Raw genomic sequence first — 25,009 nt, forward strand, 5'->3', positions numbered from 1 at the left:
CCTCCCAAACCCGCCACCTCCACCACCTAGAGGAGCAAAGGCAGGAGGTGCATGAGGACCAAGTCACACACCATCCCGACTTGGAAATATATCGGCCGTTCCTTCATCGTCGCTGCATCAAAATCCTGGAACCCCCACCTAACAGTATTTTGGGAGAACCTTCACCACACGGACTGCAGCGGTTCAAGAAGGTGGCTCACCACCACCTTCTCAAGAGCAACTAGGGATGGGCAATAAATGCTGGCCTTGCCAGCGGCGCCCACATCCTGAGAATGAATTTTTAAAAACGTATTATGGTTCAGAGTTGCACAGATCAGGTAGGTCACAGGTTCGATCCCTGGTATGTTCTGAGTTAGCTGATCTCAGCCAAGGAGATGGTAGGAGCGCAATAATCAGTCTCTGCACCAGGGCTCCCAACCCTGATCGCTATCCATTGACTCCTACTGCATGCGTGGACATTGGATGTGGGAAGGATTGGCTCGACTGTTGATGCCCTCTGCAGTCAAATAGCCCTGTGACATTCGCTGTCCAGGTTCACATGAGAAGAATGGCCACTTGGTGAGGTACTGAGGGGTGACTGGTGCCCATGCACGCTAGCATGAGGCAGCTGCTGCATGGAAGAGAGGGAGAAACCCCCTCAAACCTCACCTTCTGGAGTTCTAGTTCTCCAAATCCAAAGTTCAGATATTGAAGCCAGTGTAAGAGCAAAAAAAGAGCTTCCCATGGGCTGCAAATGGATCCAGCGACAATACCCAGAATCTGGATCCACTCACCACCTAGAATTCATGAACCAAGCACAAAGTACAAAATAGCCACAAAAAAAAATCATTGAATTTTACATCACAGGAGAGAGCTATCCACTTAGTCCCATTCCCCTTTCCCCACATCCTTTTAAAATTTTTCATTTTCAAATATTTATCCACTTCCCTTTCTAAATGCTATAATGGATTCTGCTCCCACTGCTGTTTCTGGTCGGGCGTCCGAGGTCCTAACAACCCACTGTGTAAAAAAATAATTTCCTAACCTCTCCCTTTGGTGATGATCTTAAATTTATGTCCCTGTACCGACTGACTGACCAGTGGAAATAGTTTTTCCCAATTTACTGTTTCCCAGTTTCCGTCCTCTCCCCTCTGAACTGAAACAGACACTTGTCACTAAACCAACACAAACAGGCTTCCTTTGTTGCTGCAGCGGTGGAGGGGAGGTTTGAATGGGCCAGAAAATGCACACTGTGCACATTGATGGGCATTTTATCTCTGTTTAAAGATACTGCCATTTTTTGAGGGGTGGGTATATCCAAGATCTGAGTTGAAGCAAATTTTAGATTTCACCATATTAATCCAAAGTACTTTTGAGGATTATTGAAGTCATTTTTTTTTACTGATTTTCTACCATAAATTCCCGGATTTTGTCAGATTGATGGATCAGTAAAAACGAATTCTCTCCTGATTTTGACATTAAAATACTCCAAATTCTCCCTGCTGTTTGAAAGTCTGGTCCCAAGGTCATATTGGAGAACCACTGGCAAAAGGAAAGACCAAGACTGCCATCCTGAGGCATTTGGTGCAAGTGTTCGCACCATGCACATAAAAATACACAGAAACTAAAACACAGTATTTACAAACTTACTTAAGGTTAAAAAAAAAATTATTTCAGCTGGTAGAACTCAAGACTAATAAAACTACTGCTAATCAGTGATCCACCGACTAGGGATGGTAAAGACAATGAGGTAGATATCCCACACCAATCCGCCTGCGGAGGTGCAACGGGACGGAACTTCCTTCCACCACTCACCCAACAACTTGCATAGAACATACAGTGTCTTTAATGTAGAAAAACATCCTGAGGTGCTTCAAATGGGCACTATCAAACAAAAATGGATAGCAAGAGAAAGAAGGAGATTATTAGGAGATGTGACTAAAAGCTCGGTCAAATAGGTTTTTAGGTTTTAAAGAGCGCCTTAAAGCAGGAGATATGGAGAGACGGCAAGGTTTAGGGAGGGAATTCCAGAGCTTAGGGTCTAGGCGGGTGAAGGCACGGCCACCAATGGTGGGGCGAAGGAAGTGGGCGATGCGCAAGAGGCCAGAGTTGGAGGAACGCAGAGTTCTCGGAGGGTTGTAGCGCTGGAGGAGGTTACAGAGATAGGGCGGGGCGAGGCCATGGAGGGATTTGAACACAAGGATTAGAAATTTTAAAATCGGGGCATTGGTGGACCGGGAGCCAATGTAGGTCAGTGAGCACAGGGGTGATGGTGAACGGGACTTGGTGTCAGTTAGGATACGGGCAGCAGAGTTTTGGATGAGCTGAAATTTATGGAAGGTGGAAGATGGGAGGCCAGCCACGAGAGCATTGGAATAGTCAAATCTGGAAGTAACAAAAGCATGGATGACAACCAGAATCCGTGTCATCATTTACAGATCTCTCTATGGTCACACTCCACCCTACTTCCAACCTCTTCTAGTCCTACATCCCTACTTGCACCCTCTGCTGTGCATCACCTCCTTCCTCTGCTCCACTATTGATGGCAGAGCCAGCACTTACCATTCTGAAGATCTTTCTTAAATCCCTCCACCTTAATAAAAGTCTCCCTTAAAAAGTATACTCAAAACCTACCTCTTCTACCATACCTCATTTCCTCCCCACTGTTCTCCCAGTCTCCCGCTTGTTCTTTTTTAATTCATTCATGGAATGTGGGTGTTGCTGGCGAGGCCGGCATTTATTGCCCATCCCTAATTGCCCTGGAGAAGGTGGTGGTGAGCCGCCTTCTTGAACCGCTGCAGTCCGTGTGGTGAAGGTTCTCCCACAGTGTTGTTAGGTAGGGAGTTCCAGGATTTTGACCCAGTGACGATGAAGGAACTGCAATATATTTCCAAGTCGGGCTGGTGTGCGACTTGGAGGGGAACGTGCAGGTGGCGTTGTTCCCATGCACCTGCTGCCCTTGTCCTTCTAGGTGGTAGAGATCGTGGGTTTGGGAGGTGCTGTCGAAGAAGCCTTGGCTTCCTTCCAATCCCCTGTGAAGCTCCTGCAGGCTCTTAAAGGCGCTGCAGAAATGCAAGTTGTTTTTGCAGACACTGATGAACCTGCTGTGTACTTCCAGCATTGTGTGTTTTTATTTCCAATTTCTAGCATTTGCAGTTTTTGTTAGAATAATCCCCTCGGTAATTATTTGCAACAGAACAAAGCCCCAGAGATGTAAGAGTTAAAAGCGAGTGTTACCCACTTAGTCAGTCCTTATTCTTAATATATAGCCAATTGCATGTTCATTGTAACTTGGAACGCCCTAAAAACAGGCTTGTTTTCAGGAGAAAAAGCGAATCACATGCCAGAGGGGATAACGTCAGGAGGGATTGTTCAGGAGCTCGGGGAGGATCAGAAAGTGGAAAGGCTTGTACAAGAGAGGCAGAGGGAAGCAAGCCAAGGCATTTTGGAATATCCCAGTGCCTGGGAACGGTGCAGCATACAGAAATCCATGGAAGAGACTGAGAGGTAGAGGGACAAAATAGCCCAACACTCCATGTATTCAAGTGGTGGCAAATCATGGCGAGCATTATGACTTTAATTACCGATTCTGCTAATAAAACAAGTTTCCTTTTATGTTTTTACCATTTTGCTATTAATAGTGAACGTAGGAAATCTTCCCATTGTGGTTATAATGTCACTAACACATAGTGGCCAAAGGAAATGCCCCCATGGTTCCATCTGCTAGTCACTCCTGACAGTCAGTGATTTTGTATTTATATATAAAACTGCTCAGTATATAATCTCATGAAGCCTGATTAGGATTGGGAAATTCAACCACCCGTGAGCTGGATTTGAACTTCTTTGCAACTTTGGTAAGACTGAGAAACAATGCATCTTGCCAGCTTGCAAGTACTTTTGTTGCAATTACTCCCCTCTTGATCATCTCTGTTGCAGCTCTTCCCTACCCTCCAGACCAGGTCACCTTACCAAAGGTGTATTTCATTCCTTTCTAGGATTCGCTTTTCTCTCTTTAAAATGTGACTCTTTTTCACAGTTAATTTAGTTCCAAAAAAGTCTCTACAACTGTGAGGCTGGGTCTTTTTTCTCAGAATTACATTGTTTACTGTTGTAACTTTTTTTGGTGACTTTGAGTGTTGAAGGTGAGGCATAGAAGTGTAAGAACAGGAACACCTTGCACCCACTGTCAGCATCAAGCTGACCCACTCCCAAGTCATAGCGCAAGCCAGATGCAGAGTGAAGTTCCATCTGTTCTCCCCCAACAGTCTGCCTTAACCCCAGTCTCTGAAGGGTGCCCCATAATGCACAGGTGTGAATTTTCCACTTCTCACACCAGCCATCCTTGTGACAAGTCTGCACTTTGTCAAATTGTGCTAAATCACAGTGGGAGTTGGAAGTTTTCCCAAACCCATTCCACTCAAGGCCTTTTATAGTTGGCAGAGATTTTCAACCCATCGGTGTAGGCTGGATCTGAACTTTGCTTACACTTCCCAATTACCCACTAAATTCATTTTATTTTTTGAAAAAGAAAATTTTGATGGGATTTCCCAATCAAGTAGCACTGGACCCAAACACAGATTTATTAAATTCATTAGCGATAGACAATCCTGAATGAGAGTTGTGCTTTTCCTTAGAGCTCATTCTACACTAGACAGTGTTCTAGAGGGGATGTTGGAATCTCAAGATCAGCCAAAGGAAAAAATAACCAAGATGTGGACAAATGATGCACTCAAAGGAGAGGCCTTAAGGTTAGAGCAAAGTAAGAATAAACAAAGTAAAAAAAATCAGGTTGAGTTTCACTTACTTAATGTGACGGGTGGGTCTGCCTATTGTTCATGATTTCGTTCCAGTCTGGATCACAAGATGAAAGCTGTACACGCATATCAGGTGTGCTGTTAAGTCGGTTTCTTTCTCTTGTTTTTAAACCCTGTCAAAGTCGAAAATCCCAGTTCGCACATGTAGGTTGTTGTAAACGGCAGCAACAACAGAACCCTAATCTTACTTAACAGTGGATATTCTTTGAAAGCACCGATCCAAAAAGATGACAAACTTAATGACTTGTGGCGTGTTTTCAGTGTGCTATCACAGGTGAGTTGCACCAGCTCGTTTTATTGCTCAACCATCAAATTTAGCTTCATTATCATTTCAGGATTAACTTATTAAAGTTTTTTTTAGGCTTTCCTTGCTGCTGGACAGCATCTAAATTTCTCAGGTGATAAACATAGCTCTGTGCACACATTTGGATATGCACATGCAGAGCTCTGCTCTTCCCCAATCTGAGTGGTGCATGTGGGGCAATATAACTTGATACTGCCAACTTGCTGCAAATACAGGGTAGCTGCAATATAATAGTACAAATAAGTTATAGTAGCTGAGACAACATTGATGCTGAAGAACTTTCTAAATACTTTTTTGGAGGGGTGGGCGTGAGGGTTTGACGAGGTACCTTCATAGTAGTTTCAACTTGTAAATGTCAGATATGTTCATGTTTGCCAGCTACATATGGAAGAACAAACTTTTAGGTTGTAAACTGCTACTGTTTCCCATGGGGAAAAAAACAGGGTCACTTCCTAAAAAGAGGTCAACACTACAGCACAAGGTGAAACCAATTCAATCCAGTTTATATCTGAAATTAGATAGCTGGAATGTATAATTGCCTTTAGGAGGATTATATTTTCAGTCCTTTGTGCACACCTATTTTCAAAGAAGAAAATTTGCAACGCCAACGAGATGACCGATAGCTCAGCATTTCGGGAAGAAACTTAGAAGTCAGAGTTCATCTCCATCTCCCCCCCCCCCCCCCCCCCTGCCAAAAAAAAACTCCAGGAAGAACTCACTGCCTGGAGTGGCCGCCACGCTGCTCCCAGTACACGGGCCAGGACGTGGTGGGTGTTTTCTTTTTAAAGAACAGCAGGACAAGGCCTGTTTTCTGAGCCCAACAAAAGGCGTGGGGACGAGTGGATAAAATGGACTGAAATTAAACTCCACTGGATTGGAAACCCAGATTTCTCTTTACAAATATGTTACTCCAGGTCCGCCTCCCATTTTCACCCGGAGGCTTCACAGCCATCAGGATCAGGTCAATAACAGTTCAAAATTTACTGAGAACACAAACCACATCATCTGTATTTAAAAAAAACTATTGTAATGTTTTCCCCACCCCACCTCCAGTTTTGTTTTTAAATCGATTGGAATAGATTGGAAAATTGCACGTCACTCCGCTTTTTAAGGAGAGGGAAACCAGGGAATTATAGACCAGTTAGCCTAACATCTGTTGTGGGGAAAATGCTGGAGTCTATAATTAAGGATAGGGTGACTGAACACCTCGAGAATTTTCAGTTAATCAGAGAGAGCCAGCATGGATTTGTGAAAGGTAGGTCGTGCCTGACAAAGCTGACTGAATTTTTTTGAAGAGGTGACTGAAGTAGTGGACAGGGGAATGTCAATGGATGTTATTTATATGGACTTCCAGAAGGCATTTGATAAGGTCCCACATAAGAGACTGTTAGCTAAGATAGAAGCCCATGGAATCGAGGGAAAAGTACAGACTTGGTTAGGAAGTTGGCTGAGCGAAAGGCGACAGAGTAGGGATAATGGGTAGGCACTCACATTGGCAGGATGTGACTAGTGGAGTCCCACAGGGATGTGTCTTGGGGCCTCAATTATTCACAATATTTATTAATGACTTAGATGAAGGCATAGAAAGTCTCATATCTAAGTTTGCCAATGACACAAAGATTGGTGGCATTGTAAGTAGTGTAGATGAAAACATAAAATTACAAAGCGACATTGATAGATTAGATGAATGGGCAAAACTGTGGCAAATGGAATTCAATGTAGACAAATGTGAGGTCATCCACTTTGGACCAAAAAAGGATAGAACAGGGTACTTTCTAAATGGTAAAAAGTTAAAAACAGTGGATGTCCAAAGGGACTTAGGGGTACAGGTACATAGATCATTGAAGTGTCATGAACAGGTGCAGAAAATAATCAATAAGGCTAAAGGAATGCTGGCCTTTATGTCTAAAAGACTAGAGTACAAGGGAGCAGAAGTTATGCTGCAGCTGGTTAGACCGCACCTGGAGTACTGTGAGCAGTTCTGGGCACCGCACCTTCAGAAGGACATATTGGTCTTGGAGGGAGTGCAGCGTAGGTTTACTAGAATGATACCCAGACTTCAAGGGTTAAGTTGCAAGGAAAGATTACACAAATTGGGGTTGTATTCTCTGGAGTTTAGAAGGTTATGGGGTGATCTGATCGAAATTTATAAGATATTAAGGGGAACAGATAGGGTGAAGAGAGAGAAACCATTTCCGCTGGTTGGGGATTCTAGGAGTAGTGGGCACAGTCTAAAAATTAGAGCCAGACCTTTCAGGAGTGAGATTAGAAAACATTTCTACACAAAGGGTGGTAGAAGTTTGGAACTCTCTCTTCTGCAAACGGCAATTGATACTAGCTCAATTGCTAAATTTAAATCTGAGATACATAGCTTTTTGGCAACCAAAGGTATTAAGGGATCGGGGCCAAAGGCAGGTATATGGAGTTAGATCACAGATCAGCCATGATCTTATCAAATGGCAGAGCAGGCACGAGGGGCTGAATAGCCTACTCCTGTTCCTATGAACTGACCCCACCCCCCCACACCTTACCTCTGCTGCCTCTCGTCCTCTACCTCCTTAACCACAAAAGACCGGAAGAGCTCCTCGATGTTGGTCGCCATGGTTGTTCTCCAGCCTGCGGCCTACGGCACCCACAATACACCCACTCGTCTCGTCCCTCCCCCATCGCCCGGGGGAGCAGTGTGTAGCAGCAATAAGGGAGCAAGAGGGCTCGGCGCATTCTGGTTGATGCTCGACATGTCGGGACAACTCTCAACGAGCTTACGCGGGACAGAGAGTGCAGTCATGGCGGGCGGGAGACTCGGCCTCACGGGGAAGTGACCCAGTGATTAATGGGCATGACCCGTACTTTGAAAACCACTGGGTTAGAGCAGCTGCTACAATCTTTTATTAACAGAAAATGTGAATTGTTAATTACCCCCATTTCCAGGCTGTGGTGGGTGTGTGGAGTTCTCATGGCTCCCTTCATTATTGTTCCTTACAAATACCCCACCCAATTTTCTTTTCCATCAATGGATCCTCTAGTGCCGATTGTTCCAGAGACTGGGATTCGGGCCTAGGGCTGGTTGTACAAGTCTAATGTCCAACCGCTAGAGCTTCTGGAACTGCAGCAGCGGTTTAATTTGAATTAACAAGTTTACAATCATACTTGTTTTCAGGTCTGTAAAATCCTATAGGCCGGTGCAGTAGAATTGTCACATGTATGTCAAGTTGGAGTGTCCTAGAGTGCAGGGCTAAGATGACTGAAGGCTAAACCACTGATAGAGAGGAGGTGGATGGATGATAGGCTAGAGTCAGAAGAGCAAAGGGTGCTACGTAGAACATAAGGCTGGAAAAGATTGCAGTGGTGGAGTTGAGAAACTGTGGAGAGATTTGAAGATGAAGCAGTGGGGGAAATCGAGTCAGTGAGGACAGGGAACAATAGGTGTGTACTGGGAATTGGCACACATTATTTAATGGCACTAATTGCTAACTTGGTTTCTGGTTTTACAGTACTGATGCCATTTACATAATTAATCCTAAGCTTAATCAGTATTTAGATTTAGTTATAATCTACGTCTATAAATGGTACACGGAGGAGCAGCTGAATGATACTATAAACATCTAATGTGCTGGGTAAGATAAATGTGTTACTCTCTGTTGACAGGGTGTCACAGAAAGAAGAATGCACAGTCAGTGGAAAACAAACCAATATTGCGACTGCACAGGGAGAAGTGAGGGGCGCTTCGGAAAGCAGAACATCAGGCACCGGTGCTTCAATTGCCCCTACATGTAAGGAATTAATAGAACAGAGCTGGGAGACTCCCAATCGTGATCACAATTATTTTCTAAGAATTAAGCATATGGAGTCAACTATGAAGAAGTTACTGAGTTGTAAACAGGCGGGCGCATGCAAATACAAATCAATTTCATAGCAGGATAGTTATGGGAATTTTTTTTCTACATTACTTGTAGCTAACCAGGCTTTATATCAAAATACCACAAATAAATCCAGCACCATGCATGTATTGTTACAATATTTATAGGAGACCAACCAAATCCCAGTTCTTATGTGAAGTGGAAAATGTTTAATCTGTAGCAAACCTTTTCGGGGGAAACTGTACACTCATGGCCCCTAAACTGTGAAAAGAAACAAGCTCCTATGCTAGTGATGATCACAGGATGGTTTACTGAGGTGTTCAATTTCTAAATACAAATATCTGAAAAATAGCACTCCCAGGTGTGGAGCGTGTGATGGTTTTAACTTCCACTCAGTAAGTTGACCACGAACCACTTCATTGCTCACAATTTCAAGACCAACCCATGCATAAATAACCACCGCCCCCAAAAGGAATAATATTGCACCTTGTAGTCTTCATCAGTACATCCACTGGAATTGAAGTGCTTTTAAATTCTCCAAGTGATGTCCCAGTTTGGCGCAGAATAAATATTTGGGGGGAGGGGTGTGGAAAATCACATTCAGTTCAGATCCCCTCACCAGCAGCCACGTTTAATTTGAATTGTGCACAAGCCCAAAAGCTGTTGAGACTTCCAGTGCGCAGCTTTACCGACTGCTTTTTATTTCCTACAACTACAGGTGGCGTGAGTGAGGAGAGTTCCAATAGAAACCAGATCCAGAGAGTAAACTGGACCCAGCCTCACAGGTATGGCTTTCTGCCAAAAAAAAGGCACACAGGTCAGGCAGCAACAAGTTTCTTCATGGAGTGGCATGTAATGGAATTTAGCCAGCAGTGTCACTATCTCCATTCTTTATCTTTTTGGCTTTCATTAGCGGGTGAAGGTGTCTGCACATGTTGAAATGCAAGTTAGTCACACAGTTGAACTTCTCCAACTGAGTTATTGTAAAGCTGCTGCTACAGAAAGATAAGTTTCTACACCCATGGCACAGTAGCCCTTACTGTTCAGATTTAAAGGTCTGCACACACAATGGGTATTCACCAACCCAAGACAACACAACACAGCCCAGACAAGGCATCTCAGATGCCAGTCCGATCATTTGACTTCCTGTTCAAGTCCCACATAACTAGGAAAGTTACCACCATGTAAAGCACCAAAATAATTATTGCAGTCATACCATACAGGAACAGTGCACCAAACAAAAATAACCCACACATCTTTTTCATAACAATTTTCCTTTTATTAAAGAAAACATCTACAGGAAAGAGTTTTGATACACAATTAATCCAATTATTAGAAACCAGTGGATTGGAAATTAAATGATAACCCAATGAGCAAGTGAGTGGAGTGAGGGGAAACACACAATGGAGTTACCAGGAGAGTACATTACACATTGTCAGCACATCTTACTGACCAGTTTCCACAATGACAACCAAATCTTAAGGGGATAAATTAGGAGGCAAGTACCACTGGATCACCAGGAATTCATTCAATTCCATATTTCACTTTTTTTGTGGCAGGGTCATCATCTTGGAATAAACCAGCACGCCTGTCGGCTCGTGATGCTAAACTTCACGAGAGGAGGAATCTCAGCTCACCAAGAAAATAGAATGTACAGCATACCTCAATCTAAGGTCAATGCATCCCCATAATCTTTAAAAAGGTTCTTAAATTGCTATTTTTACCAAGCATAATAAATCTATTGTGTTTAAATGTGCTGCTGCTTGGTCCAGGAGATTATGAATGGTATAAAAGGTTTGCTAAACTCAATCATAAATCAGCACATTATATTGGTTCAAATACAATGAAACTTGCATCTATCATCTACATAGATGACATTCAATTGTTGTGACTATCCGTTAATGTGCGAGTGACGGGTGATCCAATCAAGGTGGTTAAAATGTTAAAAAAAGGATTCTATAGGGCAGATAGAGAAATTTTCCTCTAGTGGGGGAATCCAGAACAAGGGGACATAATCTTAAAATTAGAGTTAGGCCATCTAGGAGTAAAATCAGGAAACACAAAGGGTAGTACAAATCTGGAACTCTTTCTTCCCCCCCCCCCCAGAAGATGCAGATTCTGGGTCAAGTTAAATTTTTAAGACCGAGATCGGTCGATTTTTGTTAGGTAAGGGTTTCATGGCAGGTAAACGGAGTTGAGGTACGGATCAGCCATTATCTAAACTAATAGCAGAACAGGCTCGAGAAGCTGAATGGCCTTCTCCTGTTCCTGTGTTCATTCCTCCTCCTCATTGGCTTGTCTTTACTTCTAGCTCACTGGCTAAGTGTCCGTTTTTCTCCTTTTTAATGTTATTTTCTACTTTCACATTACCATATTGCACACTATTTTTCCAAGATGCAGACACTGGGTAAGTTCCTCAGTCAAATGATTTTGGAAGTTATCCTGATAATGCTTTTGGCAGCTGAAACATCTTGAATTTCACTGGAGCAATCCCACTTTTCAGAAGGCAATTTGGGAATTTGAGACCAATGCAGCTATTCTGCACAAACTTAACATAAATCCTCCACTTAGTGATTTGAATGTTTAAAAAGTAATGTGTTAAAAGTGGTCTAGTTAGTCCTATCGTGCATCTCATTTATACTGGACATATGGTGATGAGGGATATTTCAAAGTTGAAGTAGGTGCCTCAACTCCAGGTGGCACCCCCCCCTCGCCCACCAAATTTACCAGGCACAGGATGGGGAATAATCTCCACATCACGAATCTTGGCTGCAAACTCATATCCCATCACTGTACCCCCCACTCCCAGAGACTGAAAATATACTTTTCTAAAATTGGGTCGACATACATTGTCTGGGGAGCATGTGCAGGGCTTTTCCATTATCGCTGATCTGTAACTAACCCAACTTGGGACTGTATAAATGATGCAGCCAAATTCAAAGAGGAGAATGTTCCATTCCCCAGTGCAGCTATCCTTAACCAAGACCACACAAACAAGGAGGAAAACCCATTACAAACTCATTCCACTTTATCTAACATAAAAATTGACAAGATCTATCTAGCCATGAAATATCCTTTCTTCACATATAAAATTCTTAAACAATTCAGTTACCTCGTTCATATGTCCATACAATTACATTGTTTAAAAAAAAGATAAATTCAACAGTGCAAAGAGTTTGTTCAGTACGTAAGAAAAAAATTTAAAGTACATAAAAACAAAGCAAATTCTGTGCTCATTTCCTCTGTTGGTTTCAGGAGATTCAGACACAATTTAATAAACTTCAGCTCAGGTCCCACAATTACCAACTTCATACTTTCTTCAGCTCAGTGCAGACTGGACCAAGAACAACAGAAGCACAAATTAGACTGAATAGGAGATTTGTCACTACCTAGTTTAAAGTATAACACATTATATTCTCTTCACCCACCTAAATTACCAAACCAAAAGACTGTCATTACAATTGTTTCATCTATTAATGGGTTTTCAATTTTAAAAATTACTTGCAATAGGGCCAAGAGGGCAGGCAACTTTCTCCAGAGGCCTCTACAAATGCTGCTGCAAAGCCGGCTGTTAAAAGGTGAACAGCTGCTCAAAAAGAAACGATTTTTCTTGACTGTGAGGAAACACTGTATGCAGCAACTCCCCATGGCCGAGATCTAATGTGTTGGGGTTGAGGAGGATGGGGGGCAGGGGAGGGAAAACCTATACCCACCACTTTGTAGAGCAAGTCATTCTACATTTTTTCTAGGTGATTTTACACAATGCAGAACAACTGCATAGATCTCCCTCTATCGGCAGCATTCCTTATTGTAAGCAACCCAGATTCCAGGAACCAACAGCATTGAAAAACCAAGAAAATATGGGCCCATGATTCTGCAGTTGGATTAAGGTGGTCTCTTGAGAACCAACCAGTCACGTGCACTGGCATTCAGAGTCTCTATATTAACAGTTGAGCCCAGCACACTTGGGAGACCAGCTCCTGAAGCACAGCAGGGAGGTCACTCAACTGAAATAATCATCCTAGACCCTGATGTTTAGCTTCAAAAGTAAAAGCACCTCAATTGCTGCAATGTCTGCATTCCTTCCTCTCCATTTTTAAATTCACTGGTCCCGGGATCCGTGAACCTGCATCTGAAGGTTGGTGACCTCCGAACCAGATAGAGTTACAGAAAGGGAGTACTGCCCTGTTGAATTTACACAACGATGATGCAACCAGATCCGAGTGGGAGAGTCTGCTCTGGTAGAAGACACGCTCTGTGTTTAGGAATGTTACAGGGAGAGCCGGACATGTCCTTTTTTGTCTAGTTGAAGGACTTCAAGAGCTTTCAGCGTTTTTAACTTGGCTTCGGTTGCTTTCATGTTGAGCTTGTTCATCTGCATCACACTCAGCGCAGAACTGGAAGGAAAGGAGGAAACATAAGTGCAGCACAGGGAAGTATTGTCAATTTAAAAAGTTTTGACTTTATAGCTTTTTCTTTAAATGCTACATCGTTTAATGTCTTAAGAAAAGCTACACGCACACCTGATTATTGGGATTCGGACAAGCAGAAGTTAAATGTCCTACAAAATACTCCTGATCTAACCACAGGAATGTCACATATGGAAGTCACAAGTTGGATTGATATCCTTGAGCTATCACTCAAATGCTTTTGGTCAGAGAGGAATAACAGAATTTTGTCATCTGAACAGTATAGGGTTATTTCCTCCCAAGGATATCAAATTAAGGAAAGTCTGTAACAGTACAAGTTAAAAACTCTTAAGAATGGCTCTTTTCTGGTTCTGTATTTTACATTCTTAAATATGTTGACCGCTTGAGCAGATCAATCAATTCTGAGTCTACCAACAGTGAAAAAAGGCATCAGTGTATGAATCCAATGGAAAATTCCATTCCTCATTCCACTCTGCCAGGTTGGGAGGAATGGAAAATGTGTAAGACTAATATACAGTGGAAGCTAGACACAGACAGATTGGAGATAAAAATGCAACCCAATACCACCACCACCCCCCTCTCCAAAATGAACACACCCACAAGTGTTGCTCCCTTGCTGTGGCAGAGGACGCACCCTCAAAAGGGAGATGGTGGTACAGGGGAAGAGGCAGGGCAACAGAAACCTGGTTGCCAGCCAAGTACACCTAGAAGCTATGCCAAATAACACTCATGCTGAATTTGCTGTTTCAGATCATCCCACCCTGGCTGAAGGATAGCATGAGCGGACTTAATGAGACAACAAACGGCAAATCACATTAAGTGACTGAATTAAGAGTAAAGTCTAGATTTTTGATTTTATCTTTTTTTTTTTAAATATATGAAAGCAAGTGACAGTGTGAGTGATTTCTGCCCCAAGGATCTCAGTTTCAGGATAAAGTTTTTATAAAAGGCCAATCAAATTGGTGATGTATACCATACTTGAGTTAATTAAAAGCATCAGGAATGACTTAATTACTGCAAATTTAATAAGTTCTCTTACGATCGAGGTAAAATTTAAAATTAAAAACCAGGCAGCTCATTACAAATTTTGTCTTAAAAAGAAAGCAACTAAACCAAACCAAGTACCAGTCAGAAAACTGACTAAAACTGGCAGATCGTTATGGAGTTATGATTCAGAAATTAAGAGATACACAATCCCTAAACTAGGAAGATTAAAAAAAAAATCAGCTATTGCCAATGTCAGATGAGTGCTGTTGAGAGTAATTAGGAGCATCCCAACAGGATAATCGCACTCACGTCATGGCTCAGAATCAGCACGAAATGTAATTTTTCTGAGATGAACTAAAAATACCTATCAACCCTTCAGTTACATACAGATCCCTATTTCTACTGCCTCAGCGGCTCCAGGCTTCAAATTAAGGATCATTCCTCTTTTACCATTTCAGAGCACTCTGTTCCCTGAGTCATTAACAGCCTAGCTAAGAGATGACAAAATTCACCAAGTTCATTAAGAGTCATGCCCTCACCTATTTTTGTTCTTTATGAAGTGATCAAACAGCTGTTTATAAAAAGTGTTCAAGTCGGCAAGTTTTACAGTCAGCCTCACGTTTTTTGGTACAGATGTGAACATCTTCTCGCTGATTGGTTCAAACTCAGCTGAAACACAAGAATTGAGTGATAAAGTTTACAGTCAACTAAACAGCAGCTGATCAGACATTTTTGAACGACCAGAGGATATAACTATAGCTAGTGTTTTGTTCGAGATTAATTCACTGGGTATAAAATTAAAAGGCCAGAAATTGTTAGTGATGTTCACTGACAAACATTTCATGAATCTGTAGGATATTTCATGGTCTGTTATTTTACCCTGCTGATTAACAACCCCTTTAAAACAAACAACAACTTGCATTTCTATAACGCCTTTAACTAAGTAAAACATCCCAAGGTACTTCGCAGGAGCATTATCAGACAAAATTTGACACAGAGCCACATAAGGAGATATTAGGACCGGTGACCAAAAACTTGGTCAAAGAGGTAGGTTTTAAGGAGCTTCTTAAAAGGAGGAAAGGCAGAGGGATTTAGGGAGGGCATTCCAAAGTTTAGGGTCTAGGCAGCTGAAGGCACGGCAGAGTTGGAGGAGCGCAGAGATCTCGGAGGGTTGTAGGGCTGGGGGAGGTTACAGAGATAGGGAGGGGTGAGGCCATGGAGGGATTTGAAAACATGGATGAGAATTTTAAAATCGAAGTGTTGCAGGACCGGGAACCAATGTAGGTCAGCGAGCACAGGGGTGATGGGTGAACGGGACTTGGTGCGATTTAGAATACAGGCAGCAGAGTTTTGAATGAGCTCAAGTTTATGGAGGGTGGAAGATGGGAGGCTGGCCAGGAGAGCATTGGAATAGTCAAGTCGAGGTAACAAATAGAAGGTGGTCATACAAATATATTAACCGTTTGCCAACTAATTTGCAGACTTAACTTTTTAAAAAATCACGTCAACTTATGTTGGAACTCTCAACACTGCACCAGAGTTGTCCAATAGAGATTTAATCATCTCAAACCAGAGGGCAGATGCGTCCCGCAGGGAGGAAAGGAAATCCAGAGTGAGCCCAACAGCTTACACTGGCAGTCATACAGCAAGGCCTGCAAACCAGGTTACATTCTCACACTGTCCACCAAGAATGGAGAATACTGCACTGGACAGGGAGAGACACTACTTGTATCATAATTACAAAGCACTCAATACTGAGCAGCGGAAGTTGAATACTGAGTCAGAATGTCATAAGTCAGCATTTAACTCCACTTCGAATTTACAGTGAGAGTCATAAAAACAAACACATTAAATGGGCAGTTTAGTTGTGTAGTGAGTCAGAACAATGCAATATAGCAGTGACATGGAGCAACCGAGTTATGCAGCAACCTGCAACATAATGCTGCACAACTCCACTCCCCGACCACAAAAACACAGTCTAACATGAACACTGTGCCACTGACCGGTGGGACACAAGTCTGCATCCATGAGGTTTCTGATCTCAACCATGACAGGGAGGAAGAGAATCTCATTTCATGTCATCTGACTATACTTTAGTCCAGGAAACTGGAGACAGAGGGGACTTCTACGTGGAGCAAAGGATAAACATCACAACGTCAATAGTTTCAGTAAAAAGCGTTAGCTTGGTTCAGTTGGGAGTTTTCTCACACAGAACCAGAAGGTTGAGTTTGAGCACATCAGCTTCTGCAGCGCAGTACTGAGGAAGTGCTGCATTGTTGAAGGTGCGTCTTTCAGATAAGATGTGTGTGGATTGGTGGGGGGGGCATCGGCCTATTCCTGTACAGGTACACATTAAAGATCCCACGGCACTATTCAAAGAGCAGGGAGTTCTCCTGGTGTCCTGCCCAACATTCCTCCCTCAACCAATAGACGAGCTAGTCATTCAATTGCTGTGTGGAATCTTGCTATATGCAACATAGCTGTTCAATTTGGCTACATCACATGCATTGATGTACAGTGACTGTTAAGTGCTTTAAGTGTGAAGTATGGTAGGCACTGTATAAATGCAAGTTTTCTTTTTTTTAAATCCAGAGAAAACATTTTAGCTGGTGCTAAGTTTAGGTGCTGAACTACCGATTGTTTTATTTACTATTTCACATCTCCTGAGCAATAGTGAATTTTGGCAATTTATTAAGGAGTCAATCACTAGTGCCAACTTATTCCCTGAATTCCAGTGTTGAGGCAATTAATGTAAAAATAGAAAGATGACCAGCAAAATTCTGGAGACTATTTCACCAACTTAATTTTTTTATTCATGGTTTTTGCTCCAACATATTTTCTGCACCGAGCGCTGCCAAGAATATCCGATACTCTTAGCCAAAACTCTCTCTAGGGCTTGGTGCTCACTCTAGTCACATACCATTCTGTGTAGTATTTAATAACTAGAGGAGGGAAGTCAGGTTTTGGCTCTCCTGGTTCTGAAAATGAACTGAGCCACACGGACCCGGTTTCATCGCTGGTTCTTCTGAATTAGTAGATTTCACTCAGTAGGGGGTTCCTACAATTAGCTTCAGTGTTCCAAAATTTTGGGGGGGGGGGGGGGGGGCGGGGAAAGAGGGGGGAAAAAACCACTCGAGCCTGGCTCCCTAATGATATTCACTCCCTGGTGGATGTTAGAAGACCACCCTATCAGGCTCAGCTGTGATCTACATGCAGATGAACAGACCAGAAACAAGTTTATAGATATATTGTTTTCCTTGATTACTTTTGCCCTACCTTCCACCTGCTGTGGCATCGAAGGCTCTGCGCAAGGTTTCTATCAAAAAAGAAAAAAAAATGAAGATCAGTTACACTTAATGGACAGAAAGTAATCAAGAGGGCTTTTAAAAAAAAATGGAGGATAAGTTACAGGAAGCAGTGGGATATCAAACTTTCCAGAAGTTGGTTGAACTAGTGTTCTAAAACAACTTTGTATCCACTCTCAAGTCACACACTGATTTCCCCCCCCCATCTCTCCTTTGAGGAGGAGGAATAGTGATAGAAGGAGCAAATGACCTCACTCAGACTACTCACAAGATGACAGGAACTGGTCAATGGTGCTGATGTTTCATAGTTTCCTAGAAGTAAAGGGAATTAGGGGTTACGGGGAGCGGGCAGGAAATTGGACATGAATTTAGATTTGAGGTTAGGATCAGATCAGCCATGATCTTATTGAATGGCGGAGCAGGCTCGAGAGGCCGATTGGCCTACTCCTGCTCCTATTTCTTATGTTAAGAGCACCAACACTCAATGTCACAGACTGGGCTGATTATAGGTACAATGTTAACTATTCTGTTCCCGATTTGAGCCACATCAAGTCGAGGGAGTTGATTCCCCTGCCTGGGATTGAGGGGGGGGGGGGGGGGAGAGAAGGAAAGGAGGGAGGAAAGGGAGACCAAAGAGAGGCTGCAAGCAAGGATAGAGGTGACTTCCTCCGGACTCAGCAAATAGGTTACAAACCCAGTCATGACCAGTATTATCAAACAACTTTCTCTGTCCGCCCAACCGACTGCAAAAATAACTGAATCCTAGTGAGCACAACAATTTCTTGGCACATTAGCTATGTTTAGATCAAGAATTCCCAGCAGATTAGTTGATTTGAATTTTATACTTCAGTTGAGCAGGTGTTAGTCCAGATTTCCCTGGGTTGTACCTGCTGCAGACCCAGCTACGGTGTCTTGGAATGAGCTGGAAAAAAGCCACGCTCCAGTGAACAGCAATTAAAACATCTGCATAAACAGTATAATTTAAATGCCTTCCTTTAAAAAGGCTCATTTTACACCGCACATTAACACGTCAAACCCATCATTATGCAATTTTGCCATTTTATATCATTACAATTGAGGAGAGAAGTGAAAGCAATAAGAATGGCACAGCAGAAAAACAACATACCTCACTGGGGCCTGCTCCAGCCAAAACCTCAGACTTCAGAATCTTCTGCATAGCCCATTGCTCATCCTCAGTCAGTGGAGAAGACTGGGAGAACAAAAAAAAAATCAAATATTCTATGATTCTATGAAAGTCGAATCCCTCAGAACATAAATGGGACGTTTGTGGTTTCGACACAGACTATTGCCAGTACCACAGACTTACAGCACAGAGCAAGTTAAGATAAACGCATCAGTACCCACATAAAAAGCTACTGGTAGCTAAGGCCTCACTGTCAGACTAGCTTTCGTAAACCAACACATTCCTGATCAAAAAAGAAAACAAATGCTAGAAATGCACAGGTTAGTCATTATCTAAAGGAGAACTAATTCAGGTGGACCCTTCAGACTTCTACAATTTGAGCTCTGTTGAAGTCTCCCCCAAAACATTATGAGTTCTGACACGGATCAGCTGAGCCTTTCCAGCATTCAGTTTTTGCTTTTGTTGCTCTATCAAAGTCCCAGGAAGCAATACCAACCATTTATTTGCTTAGTATTTAGCAACAGTACTAACCATTGTTACGGAAGCACAAGAATCTCTCAGTAATGTCGGGAGTTGCTGAGCTTCAGACAAGGCTTGTGACAGCTCAGTTCACCTGTGGCCCTCAGGAGTCAGTGAGTGAAATGTTTATGATTTCCATTGAATGCTTTAAAGCAGTCTCTTAAGAACTACCTCCCCAATGCAGAGTGGTAGGACGGAGATCCAGTCATAGAGGAAACGTGGAACAAGTCTCCTCCACAGACACACCCAAGGCCCATTTCTGCATACCTCCTACTGGTGAGTACTAGGAAATGTGAGGGCACCTGGAAAAGCCAATGTGGAAAGAGGAGAAGAAAAAAGAAACGGGGGGGGGGGGGGGGGGGGAAAGAGAGGAAAAAGAGAGGGTGCAGGAAGCCCAATTTTCCTCTTCCTAGCTCAGGGAGATGATACCAATTGAGGGATACCCACTGCCACCCTGACTGATTATAGCTAACTCAGCAAAGAGCAACAATTAAGCTAGGAATCTTCTTGGTCTGTACAAATGGCATTGTGCATCTACCCACTGAGCTGCTGGGAAGGAAAGGAGAGAGAATTATTTTTAAAATTCTATATATAAAAAGTTTTGACAGCCAAAAGACCTCCCCCTCCAACAACAACACTAAAAGGGAAGTAGTAGTATTTTTTAAAAGTTTACTAAACCATTTGCCACAAGCTTTGCACTCATAAGGTGCAAGGTTTAAGCTGGTTAAACAATAAAAAGGATTGAAACATTCAATCAGGACCAGATCTTGCTCAGTTTCACAGAGTGAATGCATCTTGCACAAACCTTGGGGAGTCTCCAAGCCTTGGCTCTTGCCAACCTAGCCCAAGTTCTCTGGACTTAGGATAGTGGGTGTGCCCTCCATATTGGGCAGACAGATACCTGTGTGGATTTCTTAGTAGCTTTACTATTCTTAAACATGGCAATGGATATCTGTGCATATCAGACACCCCAAGCTGATCAAAAACACCACACAATGTACACGACTAATTCATGTCAAAAATAACCCACTGTGCATGATATCATGCTCCTCGCCCTCTCTGACAACAAAGAGTAAAGCCATTTTATGCACCCCACCATCTCTCTATTTAAATTTTTCCTGCAAGGATCAAGACAATCTCAAGAGATGGATTACAAAGGCTTACCTTTAGATCACTCTGTTCCTGCAGCTTCTGCACTAACTGCAACGTGGTGGCAAGTTGTGAACGGATGAAATCCACAGATTCTTTTTGTTCTGTGGCAATCTGATCTGCTTCGGCAGATAACTCGCGATAACGAGATTTTATTACCCTCAATTGCTCCAACAGTTTTACTGGATTTTCCTAAAGCACAGATGAGAAATATAGTGAAAGCTGTAATGTACCGAAACAAAATAAGTGATTTCAAATTTACCACTCATGCATTTAACCCACTTCTATATGTTGTTCACTGAACAGTCTTACAAGATAACGCAAGGAAACAGCAAATAGGGAGAAAAATATCAGATGAGGAAAAATGATTAAAAAAGTTATTGCAAAAGGTTCATGCTCTGGTGTTACTGTTTTAGCAAACCCCAATCAGCAGGATTTACTCAAACAATCAAGTCTTCCCATTGACATGCCTTGCCTGACAAAATTCTCATTAGATTTCACATGGCTACTGAAAGACAGCAAAAAAAGAAAATGTCTTGCCCTTTGAATTTGCTGACACTCAAAAAACACGCTAGTTAAATTTTTTTTTAAATGTACAGAACGACTACAAATTGCACAGCTAGAACTGGTGCTTCAGGACATTTTACAATTAAAGTCACAACTTCTCATCAGAACATGCATTTTAAACTAGTGAATAAAAGTACCTTCTACTTTTCGAACATTAGGGCTGCCATGTAAACTTTGCAATTCATAAAAATATATATGAATTAACAGGCACACGTTCCTGAATGCCACCTTCTAATGAATGTTACATGCCGGGGCAGAGCATGTGACCAATTCTTTTCACTGTTTCAATGACAGACAAGTATTGCATGATAATGCCCTACAGAAATAAAAGTGGTCTACAGAGGTTAGCCAAACACGAAGATTTCCCCACAATCAGTGTTCTGATAAGCCACAACATCTGTACCTGAGCTGGTGCGTTCTCAGGAAGATTTTTCACTATTTCAAACTCTAGTTTGTGCTCGATATAATCCAGGTCAGACTCTGCCTTCTGGAACTAAAATGAGGAAGGAAAGTAAATCACTGAAAGTTCAAGTTAAAAAATTGCCTGTTAAAGAGACTGCTTTCTCTGTCGTCATCAGTAATACAAGAGAACAGGTGAGATCACATCACTGCCACAGTCTCCACCATATCAGTTCTCCAGGGGTTCTGGTACTGTTCCAGATGAACTCACACTTACCGGTGATGCTGCAGGAAATCAGTCGATCCTGGGACTCAAAACCGGCAGAGTTAGAGGAAGACAATATAAAACTGCGTAAAGCACGAGTTTCCAAATCATGTCGCATTATGGTCCTGAAGCTTGTTACACACAAATTTAACGACTGGACATCAGTTCAAATCAAGCAGTCACTCATCTCTTTAACTGATCCACTCAGGTTAGTTTACAAAACCAATCCTAGTGTTGAGGCCAGAACAGATCAGTCAAATGCTAGAATCATGTTCGAAAGTTACAAATTAGCACAAAAAAATTGGGGGGGGGGGGGGGGAATAAAAGAGCTGGAAATGTCAGAAATTGTTCTAACCCCAACCCCCGTGTGCATGCACACACAATGTAACTCAGGCATGGTTCAATGGTCCTACAGTTAAGAAAAGATGAACTTGCATTTATATAGCGATACTCACATCCTCAGGATGTCCTAAAGCGCTTTACAGCCAATGAATCATTTTTGAAGTGTAGTCACTGCTGCTGTGTGGAAATTGTCGGCCACATTTGCTTACATTACAGGATCCCACAATCAGCAATGAGATAAATCTGTTTTGGTGAGGTCGACAGACATAACGTTAGCCAGGACACCGGGAGAACTCCCCTGTTCTCTGAAAAATGCCATGAAACCACCCGCATCCACCTGAACAGGCACACTCAGTTTAACACCTCATCCAATAGACGGCAGCTACGACAGTGCAGCACTCCACTAGAGGATCAACCTGGATTATGGGCTGAAGTCCTGGAGCAGAACTTGAACTTATCACTCTGACTCACAGAGTACAAAGTGCTACCACTGAGACAAGCTGATGCCAAGTGACTTACAAACTGTAAATCTCTATGTTAGATCATAACTTGGGGGATGACAGGGTGGACCTCAGTTTATACAATAGCCATTGTGGTGGGTGGTTCTGTAGCTCAGCCTAGGGAGTGCACTCACCTACTCTTGCCCCAGAGTCTCCCTCCTGTCAACAATGGCCTCTTCAGCACCACTATCCTATTTCTGGGTCCCCGTCCACATTCAGCAGTGGAACAGTCAGCACGTATTTTTAAAAAAATCAAGTTACCCTCTCTCGGGAGCTGCGATAAGTGATCTTAAATGTGAATCAGATTTCCCCTCCTGTGTCCAGCTGAAAATAGGGGGATGCCATCTCGTACACTGGGATATTGTATACAATATCAAATCCAAAATGAAAAAAAAGTGTAAAACAAATCTATTGCTTCAGCAGCAGTCTAAAAACAGCACAGTAAAAGCTGCAATTCATAACTTTTAAGCTAGACTAAAAAGTTACAGAATCTGCTGATATTAGCTACAGTGCAGTTTATTGGGAGTCGGTGGTAAAACATGTCGCTGCCTGCCAGCCACACATTTCTGCTGTGCAGGAGCGTCAGGTGCGCAATGGCCCCAAGGGGATTCACAGAACCACAAACATTCGGTTAATCTGCCAGCTCTTACACAACAGACATGCTGAAAGCCCCAAGGAAAATTTTGTCACAACGCTCATTGTGCTCAAACACCTGGTTGTTGGCTTAAAACTGCTCAGCAACCCATTCCAAAGGTGTGGAATTCTAACAAGCTGTGAATAGTACACTCCTTCAAGGCAATAAGGAGTACGTCCCATTTTCCCTGCAAAAATGTATTGCCTCAACACGCAAAACACTGTACTAGAATTCTGGAGCTTCTCAGAAAAATCCACCCCCCTTTCGCAATGGTTCAGCGAGTTTATAAAGTCACAATAGATCAGTAAGGTCCCAGATTCGTTCTCTAGTCTGTGCCGAGTTAGCCAGGTCAGCAGCACCATTTAGTTAGGGTAAGAGAGACCACTTGCTGCAAGTGCCCACAATGAGCAAGGATAGGATTAGGTTCACTGCAGTTAACAGCTTGCCCACACTCATCATCAAGCTTCACACGTGAACTGGGGTAGGTAGAGGGCATCTGAACAACTGTAACTCAGCAAGGGTCACACCACAAGAGAAAGGAAATTGGAAGGGAAAGAGAGAAAGAATTGTCCTTTCACTCTTTTCCGATTCTGTAGTCAGCCACACCTTAAAGCCTTGTTGGCAGGGAATATTGCAATATTCCCCCTTTGCTGTCCTTCTGAAATTCAGAGGGGGAGAACGACTCGTTTAAAGATCTCGGAATGGCAAGTGTACACACCGTACACAAATTTATACCAAGAAAGGTTGGGTGAGGGATAATTCCTGCTATTCAATTAGAGGTTAAGGACCACAGGAGTAGAATATTTTAGTAACACTTCTTTCTACTGCTTTCTTTCTTGCCTGCACACATTTCCAAGAGTGTTTTGCACACTTAACATTTCAAGTACTGATAGCTGTTCACTATTCAGAATATGTAGTTTGACATTTAGAAATTCTTTTAAACTGCATTGAGAGGGCTAGCAACACTGGGGAAAGAAATACTTTCCATTTACAAACTTAATTACAAAGTGGAATTAAAAGAAAACACACTCAACATTGTATTAACGTTAAATGTTTGATGGAAGGGCTTACAGTTCTGAAGGGGGTTAGACGTAGTTTACAGCATTCACATCACAATACCAATATTTAAAAAGGGAAGTCACATACTATAGTGGTCTTTGCGCCAGTGATTTCCACAATTTTCTTTGTATTTCTGCCTTTTTGTTTAGAAATTCAAATTGCAAAGGAGGTATGGACAGGGGTAGGTCTGTGCTTAGGGCTTTCCAATTAAGGAATCAAAGGATGAAATTAAAACTGTTTTTTCCTTATAGCTGAGATTTCTCCCCCTTCCAAAAAGGAATAGGAAACAGTGAAATACATTTGCCCGAACCATCTACCATGACTATATCAGTTTTTGGGGTAATGTAGGTCAATTTCAGGCACAGAGTTTGCGTGTTCACAGCAGTAACCTTTGCTCCTTGATACCAGGTTCTTTGTAGAAATCACTGATCCAGGACCCAGTGACAGTGATTGGATGTCAGCAGCACAAGCAGAGTCAATCTGTGAATTCCATTAAATTAACCTCCTCCCAAAAATGTCAGGAATGTGCACTCTGTCTATCTGGGCAATTTGAACCTTCCTCTGCCTCAGGGCTCAGTCTGCTATTTGCAAGAACTGTTGGACAAAGAACATGATCAGCAACCGGCGCATTCCTGAAGTAGGCCGAAGTTTACAATCGCTTCCGTCGCATTAGTAACAAATGACACCAAGGAAAAAAATTCCATACTTCAGGTAAATAAGTGTCAGCCTTGGCCCAGTTGTAGTGCTCTCGA

At 42.5% G+C, this 25,009-nt stretch overlaps 2 protein-coding genes across 3 annotated transcripts in view; one reads left to right on the top strand and one right to left on the bottom strand.

Annotated features, from left to right (window-relative positions):
* LOC137299232 (inactive serine/threonine-protein kinase TEX14-like) overlaps nucleotides 1-10,535 on the top strand; it is a 29,648-nt gene extending 19,113 nt beyond the window's left edge. The window contains exons 9-13 of the mRNA XM_067967894.1: nucleotides 3,303-3,486; nucleotides 4,614-4,727; nucleotides 8,746-8,870; nucleotides 9,676-9,742; nucleotides 10,517-10,535. Coding sequence (XP_067823995.1) covers nucleotides 3,303-3,486; nucleotides 4,614-4,727; nucleotides 8,746-8,870; nucleotides 9,676-9,742; nucleotides 10,517-10,535 — 509 coding nt within the window. The remainder of the gene's footprint in view (nucleotides 1-3,302; nucleotides 3,487-4,613; nucleotides 4,728-8,745; nucleotides 8,871-9,675; nucleotides 9,743-10,516) is intronic.
* ska2 (spindle and kinetochore associated complex subunit 2) overlaps nucleotides 10,215-25,009 on the bottom strand; it is a 40,932-nt gene continuing 26,137 nt past the window's right edge. For both annotated transcript variants that reach the window (XM_068008471.1, XM_068008472.1), the window contains 6 exons: nucleotides 21,462-21,551; nucleotides 20,507-20,683; nucleotides 18,806-18,889; nucleotides 17,651-17,690; nucleotides 14,914-15,043; nucleotides 10,215-13,354 (listed from right to left, as the gene is read on the bottom strand). In XM_068008471.1, the coding sequence (XP_067864572.1) occupies nucleotides 13,228-13,354; nucleotides 14,914-15,043; nucleotides 17,651-17,690; nucleotides 18,806-18,889; nucleotides 20,507-20,683; nucleotides 21,462-21,551 (648 nt within the window). In that variant the 3' untranslated portion in view covers nucleotides 10,215-13,227. The remainder of the gene's footprint in view (nucleotides 13,355-14,913; nucleotides 15,044-17,650; nucleotides 17,691-18,805; nucleotides 18,890-20,506; nucleotides 20,684-21,461; nucleotides 21,552-25,009) is intronic.

The sequence above is a fragment of the Heptranchias perlo genome, chromosome 28, assembly GCF_035084215.1.
Source record: "Heptranchias perlo isolate sHepPer1 chromosome 28, sHepPer1.hap1, whole genome shotgun sequence".
In the NCBI taxonomy this organism is placed as follows: Eukaryota; Metazoa; Chordata; class Chondrichthyes; order Hexanchiformes; family Hexanchidae; genus Heptranchias; species Heptranchias perlo.